Below are 10,173 nucleotides of genomic sequence, written 5' to 3' on the forward strand. Positions count from 1 at the left end.
TAAAAGACAATAATATATAATATTGATGCGGCCTCATATGTACTCGTTATATCAAATAGATTTTTAAATTATCACCGTGTCATTTAAAATTAATAGAAGCAGAGTCTAAATAATTATTTTAATTCAATTCATTAATAGTATGATATTTTTCACTCAAAATATAACATCCGTAAAAAAAACAGTTTAAAAAAGTAGAATGTGGAGTGATAAATTATTTACATTTTGAAAACCAAATCGGATCATCTGTTATAAATTAAATTAATCGACAATTGATTGGCTATCTAGTTTTCACCTTTAGTCCACCGGTAAGGGGATTTTTCTTCTACCAGATTTTATTACTACCAAACTATGACGAATGATGCAATGGTACAAATCTCTTAAGAAAGAAAGACTTTGGTCGCAGTTTATATTCATCACCATTTAATTTTTATGTCGAGCCTTTGAAGCAAATTTCTCTAACAACTAAAGTTCTGCATTTATTGTCATGTCCTCCTCATTAGAGACTCTCATGCAGACTCTTATATAGAATGTCTGAACCAGGATCTATCTAGACAAGTTATGATGAGGACAAATTTTCTGCAGCTCCTTGAATCTTTGTCAAGTATTATATCGTGGTTCCTCATGATCTTGTTGAAAAGTGATGATATCCTTAATTAGATTTACAGTTTTTGCGACAGACCGATAAGTGTTTAAGCCAATTCTTTTCATGTGGTGACGTTATCCTTTGATAAGAAAACATGTAAAATTGATGAATTTGTATAATAGTAATTCTTTTTTTAATTGAGTTGTTAGATACCGAATTTTCACACCCTAACCTCTAGTGGAGATGGTTATAAATACATAGATACTAGGACTAATTAAATATAAAATAAATAAATTAGTTATAATTAATTTAAATGAAAATTATTATTTTTACACGAATTTCTAAAACTAACATAACTCTTGAAACGTGTCAATTCAAGACATCAGCTTTCATTTTTTTTCAAAAATAACATGGGCATATTTTTATATAAAATTTTGCTTACTTGGACACCCGATGGCGTGCCACGTGTCATGCCACGTCAGCAAAAATGCCACTAAAAATGTGTCAATGTTGTTTTGGAAAAGAAATGAAAAGTGGTGCCATGAATTGTCACGTTTTAAAGGTCGTGTTATTTTTACAATTTCGTGTAAAGGTGATGATTTTATATGTAATTAACCCTTAATTTAATAAGATAAGGTATTATAACAAAATCATAATATATTATTTCTTCTATTGTAAAAATGTGTTTCTTACTTTATTTTTAACTATTTGAAAACTTCACCCTTCTAAATGATTTAATGCTATTAATAATTCAATTAAACAATCAAATTACAAATGTCGACCAGAGTTAGCCCAGGTGGTTAGATTCTTCAAGTGCATTCATGAGATCTCGATTTCGAATTGCAGCGTAGGCAAATTGAAACTGATTTGACATAACATTTATCTAACAACTAACCTAGATTATATCTATTTTCTGATAATAAAAAATTACAAATCGCTTAAAAGATGAATTTAATCAACAAATTCAACTTGTGAAAAAAGATCAAATATGGTCAAATTTGTGGCTTTGATTCAAACACTTTTAAAATAGGCGTTTTAACTCATGTTATCCCTTCAACTCCATATATTTCAACAATGTTACCACCTCGGCCCCAATTGTTTTAATTATTTCCTTACCACATCTATAAAGAGGATAAAGTGAGCCAAACATACCAATCTGTTGGTGTGTTTGTCCAAAGTCATGAATTTATCCTCAATTGATATTTTATTCTAAAGCTAAGGGGGCAAAATGAACTCTTATGTAGATTCATTATAGAATTTCCAATGTCACGTGCCATAGCACGTGCACTCCATTCCTTCTTCACCCTCATCATTCATACGCAATCCTTATTCCACCGTCTCTCACACACCCACCACCATGTCTCTTCTTCTCCGATCACTCCCCCTCATAACTCTCCGCTCAAAACCCTCACTCCCACTCCTCAACACTCTCCTCCACCACCGTTTCCCACCTCCAATTTCCATAACCACCGCAAATTTCTCATCCACTTCCGCCTCTACTTCCTCCACTGATACCATCCACAAATCACCACCGCCGCCACAAAACCAACAACCACCAGTACCCTTTAAAGAATCTCTCAATTGGGTATCCCGAACTGGGCTATGCGGAGAATTATCCTTAAATGATGTGGGTAAACGGGTCCTTCTTTGTGGGTGGGTTGCTCTGCATAGAGTCCACGGTGGTCTCACTTTTCTTAATCTCAGAGACCATACTGGAATTGTTCAGGTATTAATTTATTTGTTTGCTTGATAAGTTTAATTCTTTTTGTTTTTATTTTTGATGGGTTGTATTTCATGGTGAAATTTTAGGTTACTACACTTCCTGATGAGTTTCCTGATGCTCATTCGATTATAAATGATTTGAGGTTGGAGTATGTTGTAGCTGTTGAAGGTGTTGTTCGGTCTCGGCCCGGTGAGTCTGTTAATAAGAAGATGAAAACTGGATTGATTGAGGTAATTTGGCATTTTATTTCATCGGTTTAATAGAGGATATGTTTATTGATTAGCTTGACAAAATTGATTTGATTCGTGTTATTATCCATGGCAGGTTGCGGCGGAGAATGTTCAAGTTTTGAATTCAGTGAAAAGTAAGTTACCGTTTTTAGTTACCACTGCGGATGATGCTAAGGATTCTGTCAAAGAGGAGATTCGTTTAAGGTAGCTAACTTGCGATGATTCTTATTTTATATTCCTGAAATTTATATATGCTCCAGCATTATGGTCCAAAAAGTTTTTGATGAATGATTTATGTTTAACTTATCCGTTGTTAGATTTCGATGCCTTGATTTACGGCGGCAGCAAATGACATCTAACATAATGTTGCGGCACAAAGTAGTGAAATTGATTCGAAGATATCTAGAGGATGTGCATAGTTTTGTGGAGGTATACAATCTGAAGAATAGTGGATGTTTTTCTTATTTAGCTTCATCTCAATTCTTTTGCTGAACCTTTTAGAGGTTTACTCTTTGTTTTGATTGTTATATCTTCATGGTTATAAGGTAGATTGAGACTCCAATACTTTCTAGATCTACTCCAGAAGGTGCTCGTGATTATTTGGTGCCCTCGAGAGTTCAGGTACTTGACATTTGTTCATCGCGCTTTTGTTTTGCAATCAGAGTAGCTCAAATAGAAAAAGGATCGTTCTTGTACTTTTATTTTTGTTGAAGTTTTGAGCCTCCTTTTCATTTCTTTGACATTAGAAAGAAGTTATGATATACTGGTTAAGTTCCCGTAAGTAATTTTTCTATTTCTGAAAGATGCTGCTGCTAGTACTTTTGCATCCCTATTGGTTGATATGCAACCAAAAGTTGAGCGAATTGTGCCCTTTGAAAATTGGCGTGTGAAATCTTAGTTAAGAGAATTTTAGTTCATCCTTCTGAAGAAATTATCAAAACATTGAGTTTTAAATTGATTACTTAGATGAAAATTGAACCAAAATTTTCTTGTACGAAGTAATTGGGATAGGCTATTGCATTGCACATGAATTTGAAGTATGTTGTTACGATATATTGCTATTTATCAAAAATGCCATTCCGTTGAACTGCTATTGTAATATTGAAGTGCCCTTATGTGACTCTTGGCACTCTTCTCAAATGTCATCAGAAAACCACTCTTTCTAAGTTTTCCGTCGCCCTGTCCTAGGCTGTATATGGACTGATGTTATGCTTATCTAAGTCGTTTTGTTTAACTTTTTCTGCTTGATTTATAAAATGATTTTTTTATATGTCTTATATGTATCATGAGATAAACATCTACTTGGAATTCATAAACATTAACTAAAAGATACACCTTTAAAGGTAATTTTCCGAAGTTTCTGGGTGATTATAATGCTACTTATGGAGGTGTACATTAACTTTGCTTCTTATTGTTATAGATATTAAGGTGGATGCTTTGACATGGCGTTTTTGCTCTAATCCATTCTAACATACTACATGTATTTTGAAGCCAGGAACATTCTATGCTTTGCCCCAAAGTCCTCAGCTCTTTAAGCAGATGTTGATGGTCTCTGGTTTTGACAAGTATTACCAAATTGCAAGGTAATCTTTTCTGGCTTTGTTGGATTTTAATTATGTGTATTCAATCATTCAGTAATCATTGCTGCCTTTGTCTTTTCTATGCAAATTCAACTTTTGACTCGGGGACTATTTATGTATGCTGCAAGGAGATTAGTGAGTTATACCCGATATTGAGTTTCATATGACAACTATTTAATTGCTCAACAATTTAAGAAGAACATGAACACTTGTTATTTTTTTATTTTTGGTTTTGTGTATAATACCTTAAAGGCTCTGAACTGAAGGTTTGCAATGTTATAATTCAGTTATTAGCGGAAAAATTGGGTTGAATTTTTCTTCTTTGCAGATGCTTTAGAGATGAAGATCTGAGGGCTGACAGACAACCTGAGTTCACTCAGCTAGATATGGAACTCGCATTTACTCCCTTAGAGGACATGCTGAAGCTCAATGAAGATTTGATTCGAATGGTCAATATTCTTTTGCTGCATATTCACAATTTTTCACTACGGCATATTGCCAGGAGTTAAACTAAGGGTAGGATATGATGAAAGGAGACGAAAAGTGACTTTTTTTTTCTTTTGCAGGTTTTTCTGGAGATTAAAGGTGTACAGTTGCCCAACCCTTTTCCTAGGCTTACTTACGCCGAAGCAATGAGTCGTTATGGTTCAGACAGACCAGATACAAGATTTGATCTGGAGTTAAAAGATGTAATAATCTCCTTTCACAGCAATTTTTACTGTTTTACAGAATTGGGGCTTTTGATTTCCCAACCATTTAGCTTCTTTCTACAAATGCTTAGGTTTAGTCCGAGTCTGGCCTTTTTTACGTTCTCAGATCAATTCCCATTTGACTCTTCTCCTTTTTCTGCACATTAAATAGGCTTCTTATTTATTTTATTTTTTCATGAACGGATGATGTTTATGAAATCGGCATTAATTTGGCCAATGTGCATCCTCATATGGTTTCTACAATTTTAGATTCTCTGTGTGCTCTCAACTCCTGTATGTCTTCATGTGTTTAAGCTATTTATTATCCCGTGGTATGAGTAAAAAACATTTTTCTCTTGTCCTACAGGTGTCTGATATTTTTGCAGGCTCGTCCTTCAGGGTATTCGTGGATACCTTGCAAAATGGGGGCATAATCAAAGTGTTATGTGTGCCTTCAGGTGCTAAAAGCTACTCAAACACAGCTCTTAAGAAAGGTGATATATACAATCAAGCAATTAAATCTGGAGCAAAGGGATTGCCATTTCTCAAGGTCTTGGATGATGGTAAGGCGTATTTTTTCCTAACTTGTTTCTATTTTTTATTTTTAACCGTAGGGGTGTGCCTGAACCTAATTAACTGTAACCAAATTATATATAGCCGAATTGTAACCTATCCGAATAACTATTTGGTCTGGTCGGTTATTTCGGTTAACTGATTAACCATAAATAAATTTTGTTGTCAATTTTTAATTACATACAAATATATAGGGTAAACAGATATCTAAGTCCTATAAAAATTATAAAATTATGTTAATTTTTTAAAAAAAATTACAAAAATAACATTACATGTATAATTTGGTCGGTTTGGTTAATTCAGAAATTTTATACTGAAAACCAAACTGAATTAACCATTTATTTTTTAAAATTATTAACCATAATGAAACCAAATTAAACAAAAACTAAACCAACTCAAATTTGGTTTGTTTCGGTCGGTTAATTCGGTTATAACTGAGTACTGCACACCCCTAATGATAGGTGAGCGGCATTACTATTTTATGTTTTTCATCGGGAATAATATTTTAATTACTTTTCAGGGGAGGTTGAGGGAATTCCCGCTCTAGTGTCGAGTTTGGACCCAGTCAATAAAGAACAGTTGCTGAGACTATGCTCTGCTGGAGCAGGCGACCTTATTTTGTTTGCAGTTGGTCATTTTGCATCAGTGAATAAAACTCTGGATCGGCTTAGGATGTCTATAGCTAATGAGATGGGCTTGATTGACCATGTATGTTTTTGACCTGTTAAGATTGTGAAATTTATTTGTTATGCGATGATTCTGACATTTTCTGTTTTTTTCTCTGATTTCTAGTCCAGAAATTCAATATTATGGGTGACTGATTTCCCGATGTTTGAGTGGAATGATATGGAGCAGAGACTCGAGGTTTGTCATTTCTCTTCCAATGAATTAGCTGCTTTTCCGGGTTTCCGAAACTTTTCGATGTCCAAAACTCTTACAAAATGTTTTGGGGCCGTTTAGAAAAATAACAAAAATATGAAACCTGTTTCTTAATAGAAAGTCTAATTCTTAAAAAAAAAACATAAAGAGTTAACTACAAAAAAGAGAGTTTTTATTGGTTACCACAAAGTTTATTATATATATTATTTATAATCCACCAAAGAAGTTTTTTTTTCCTAAAATCACAATCTCTAAATTTCTGCACTTTTCGCCTTTCAGAATTTAAAAAAATTAATCAAATTATACTTTATATAAATAAAATTTTAATATATTTAAGTAGATTCCTATAAATTTGTTGTTTATACGTTCCTATTCATATATTTTGAAAAAGCCATTTTGCGCTACCTGTTTTTTTATTTCCCTGCAACATAGAAGATACCATTTTGTGTCTCCATTTAGTTTTTTCCAGGGTCAGCTGTTAGTGTCTATCTTTTCAGCACCCCACCTAGCTGTATTTCGCCAAACGCTATCGTATTTTGCTTATATTTCAAAACGATCATTATCGTGCAGGCGTTACATCATCCATTTACAGCACCCAATCCCGAAGACATGGAAAACCTTTCTTCCGCTCGAGCCCTTGCTTATGACATGGTTTACAATGGGGTTGAGGTAAGTTTACCTTTTTTTGACTTATCGCTATAGGCTCGAAGCTCGGTTTAGAGAATAATCAAATCTGTTTTTCTCGATTTTTTATGTGCTGTCAGATTGGTGGAGGAAGTTTGAGAATATATAAACGCGAAGTTCAACAAAAGGTATTAGAAATTGTCGGTATCTCCCCTGAGCAGGTGAGAAAACTCGCCATCTAGTTCTAGTTGTTCGCATCATAAATGAAAACGTTAATCAAAAAACGCCGAAAAGGGCATTTTTTACAATACTGAAGTTTCAATAATGAAACGTCAAAACATAAGACTCAACAAGTTTACGTGTAACTTAGGTTTGCAAGAATGCAAGTTAAGTTGAAACTCTTTTTTATGGCAGGCGGAAGCAAAGTTCGGATATCTTTTAGAGGCCTTAGACATAGGTGCTCCTCCACATGGTATATAACTCTTTATCTCGACCTAGTTTTTGATAGTCAATTCTTTCTACCTTTTGAAATGATTTTGCGAGATCATTTTTCCTTTATAGGGGGGATTGCTTATGGGCTCGATAGATTGGTTATGTTGTTGGCCGATGCTAATTCCATCAGAGATGTCATAGCTTTCCCGAAAACGACAACTGCACAATGTGCCCTTACTCGGTCCCCATCAGAGGTAGATCCTCAACAGCTAAAAGATCTATATCTGAATACCCAATAAGACGGTATGCTCATTAACATGATCGACTTTATAGCAAATACTGAATCCGAATGTACCCAATCCAGTTTTGGTTTCTGAGGGGGTTACTGTACTATATTGTGGAATAGTTTAGCATTTACGGAATATATTTTTAACATTATTGTTTATTTCTTAAAGTCGTCTCAATTGGACGATTCTTTTTTAATATTTCAATAAATTATTGAACTTTGGTTTCAATCAAATACATGGAATGGAACCCATGACGAGGAATCAAGCACACTGCATCTTACCAATTTAATTTTTTGTTGCATTTGTAAAAAAAAAATTATAAAAACATTAGGTAAAAACCTAACCAAACTGCATTTTTTCCGGTTTGATTCTAGAATTATATATATATATATATACACACACATGCATAAACAGCTATAATTTGATATTTTAAAACAAAATTTAAACAATATATTAGTAACCAACAAGCATATCTTTACTAGAACTTTGTGTTGATAGTAAACGTCACGTGCATATTTTCATTCATTTTATCCAGCAAATAAGTAGATTACCAGACGAACAAATACAATAAAGCATCATTTTTGAAAACTAAACCGGTGGGCGATCAGGTGAGATCACCGGTTTCCGGTTCAACTGGCATTTGAACCGGTTGGGAAGAACCGAGCAATACAAACAAGAGCTCTTTGGAGAAAAAACATAAGATAAACCATACTACAAAATGTTGCAACCAAAAATACACTCAAAGGAGTTTAAGAGTTTTTTGAAACTGAATTAAAAGATTACCGAACAATCATTTTTCGGAACATTGTGGTCTTGCTCTTATTCGGCTGCGTCTTTATCCTTTTTCTTCTTCTTCTTTTTCTCGCTTTTATCAGCCTCGCCATTAGTTTTCCCTTCCTCAACAGTTGGGGCCTCCTCGGCGTCCTTGTCTTTCTTTTTCTTCTTCTTTTTCTTCTCACTTCTATCCGCCTCCTCGTCATTAGTCTTCCCTTCCTCAACAGTTGGAGTTTCCTCGGCATCCTTATCTTTCTTTTTCTTCTTCTTCTTTTCCTCACTCCTATCTGCCTCGTCACCATTAGCCTCACCGTCTACAATAGCTTTTTCTCTCTTTTTCTTCTTTTTCTTCTCGGACATTTCTGTATCAGATACACCAGCTTCGTCATCTGTACGCTTCCGCTTCTTTTTTTTCTCTGTTGTGTCCGCTACTTCTTTCTCCACTGCATCAGTCACCTTTGCTGTCTCATTCACAGCAGCAGCAAGGCTAGCAACCACAGAATCACCTCCGGTGGGCAAGGCTACCAAATTCCGCGACCATTCTGCAGGAGTTTTCTCATTCGGCTTGCCATGCTTATCCAATTTCCCTTCAGCAACCAGCTTCTTCTTCATCGAAGCCTTCGGTCCCAATCCCCACTTCCTCGGATAAGTATCCCTATCCATAACCACCCTCTTAATCTTCGCCACAACTCCATGATCACAACTAGCCATCACAGCAGTCGTCATTTCTGCAACCCCTAAAGCAATCGCCTCACCCTTAGTAGTCATCAACACAACTTCCTCACCTGATTCAATATCATTCTCAAACCGCAACAACCCCGGAATCATCAATTTAGCACCATAACAAATCGCATTCACCGCAGAATCCTTCACAACTAACCTCTTATAACTCGTCAACAAAATCTCAAGCGGCATTACAACTCTCCTCAAATAACTCTCATCTCTATAATTATCATACACCCATTGCGCATCCATAACATCATGCATCGTAACCATATTATCCTTCTCCCCCAAAATGCCCGACCGAACCCTCCTCAATTCTTGCATATGCGCACCGACACCAAGAATCAAACCTAAATGAACACACATTGTCCGAACATAGGTACCCGCTTCGCAAGAAATCCAAAACACAACTAAATTCCTATCCGAATCATACTCTAACAACTTGCTTTCGTAAATGGTCCGAATCCTAAGTTGGCGTTTAACCGCTGCAATCAACGGCGGCCGTTGAAAAACCGCACCGGTTAGGGTTTCTAAAGCCCTTGCTACTTTAACAGTGTCAACAACCTTATCATGTAATCTAGCAACACAAACATATTCTTTACCAGCGCCTTGTTGAGACTTAACAAGACGGGTAGCTCTATCAATACAAACAATTAAATTACCCGTAACTTTCGGATCCAAAGTGCCGCTGTGACCCGTTTTTTCGACCCGGAGGATCCGTTTAATCCATGCTACAACTTCGTGTGACGATGGGTTTGACGGTTTATCGAGATTCATGACGCCGTAGCGTATGTATTCGGCGAGCGGCCGTTTGAGCGGCGAGTAACCGGACGGCAGCGGCGTGTAGTGGCCGGTACGGACATTGAGGCGGTCGTAGTTTTTTAAGAGGATTGGCCAGTTTGAGGTGTCCATTGGTGGGGTGGTGGTTTGGGGTTTGATGAGGTCAGTTTTGTCATTTGGTTCTTCCATTGTTGAGAAATGGGGGGGGCACTGTAACAGTGGTAATTAGGGTTTTTGTTTTTTTTAGGGTTTATGATTGGAGAAGAAGGGTTTTAAGGTGGATTAGGGTTTGGATA

At 35.8% G+C, this 10,173-nt stretch overlaps 2 protein-coding genes across 3 annotated transcripts; one reads left to right on the forward strand and one right to left on the reverse strand.

The window, feature by feature from the left end:
* The first annotated feature begins 1,853 nt into the window (after positions 1-1,853).
* Positions 1,854-7,816, forward strand: LOC126660766 (aspartate--tRNA ligase, chloroplastic/mitochondrial). Of its 2 annotated transcripts, none has more exons than XM_050354431.2 (15): positions 1,854-2,309; positions 2,393-2,536; positions 2,631-2,740; positions 2,854-2,965; positions 3,086-3,157; positions 4,028-4,119; positions 4,445-4,565; positions 4,683-4,805; positions 5,173-5,368; positions 5,899-6,086; positions 6,171-6,242; positions 6,828-6,926; positions 7,022-7,069; positions 7,296-7,353; positions 7,443-7,816. In XM_050354431.2, the coding sequence occupies exons 1-15, from the start codon at positions 1,941-1,943 to the stop codon at positions 7,610-7,612; spliced, it is 1,974 nt and encodes a 657-aa protein (XP_050210388.1). In that variant the 5' UTR covers positions 1,854-1,940; the 3' UTR covers positions 7,613-7,816. The 2 variants fall into 2 exon arrangements, with proteins under 2 accessions (XP_050210388.1, XP_050210387.1); XM_050354430.2 differs by having other exon boundaries at positions 1,855-2,309; positions 7,022-7,102.
* Positions 7,817-8,095: 279 nt separating this feature from the next.
* LOC126660822 (H/ACA ribonucleoprotein complex subunit 4-like) lies at positions 8,096-10,173 on the reverse strand. Its single transcript, XM_050354513.2, has one exon. It carries the CDS (start codon positions 10,064-10,066, stop codon positions 8,420-8,422), a length of 1,647 nt encoding a protein of 548 aa, XP_050210470.1. The 5' UTR covers positions 10,067-10,173; the 3' UTR covers positions 8,096-8,419.

Source organism: Mercurialis annua, linkage group LG8 (assembly GCF_937616625.2).
Source record: "Mercurialis annua linkage group LG8, ddMerAnnu1.2, whole genome shotgun sequence".
NCBI lineage: Eukaryota > Viridiplantae > Streptophyta > Magnoliopsida > Malpighiales > Euphorbiaceae > Mercurialis > Mercurialis annua.

What these genes read in the sequence shown, in the direction of transcription:
- LOC126660822 (XM_050354513.2), bottom strand. Translation starts at nt 10,066, where the DNA reads ATGGAAGAACCAAATGACAAAACTGACCTCATCAAACCCCAAACCACC.
- LOC126660766 (XM_050354430.2), top strand. Translation starts at nt 1,941, where the DNA reads ATGTCTCTTCTTCTCCGATCACTCCCCCTCATAACTCTCCGCTCAAAA. An exon ending in AAAGAGGAGATTCGTTTAAG is followed by an intron (nt 2,741 to 2,853) that starts GTAGCTAACTTG and finishes ATCCGTTGTTAG; the next exon opens with ATTTCGATGCCTTGATTTAC. An exon ending in TTGATCTGGAGTTAAAAGAT is followed by an intron (nt 4,806 to 5,172) that starts GTAATAATCTCC and finishes CTTGTCCTACAG; the next exon opens with GTGTCTGATATTTTTGCAGG.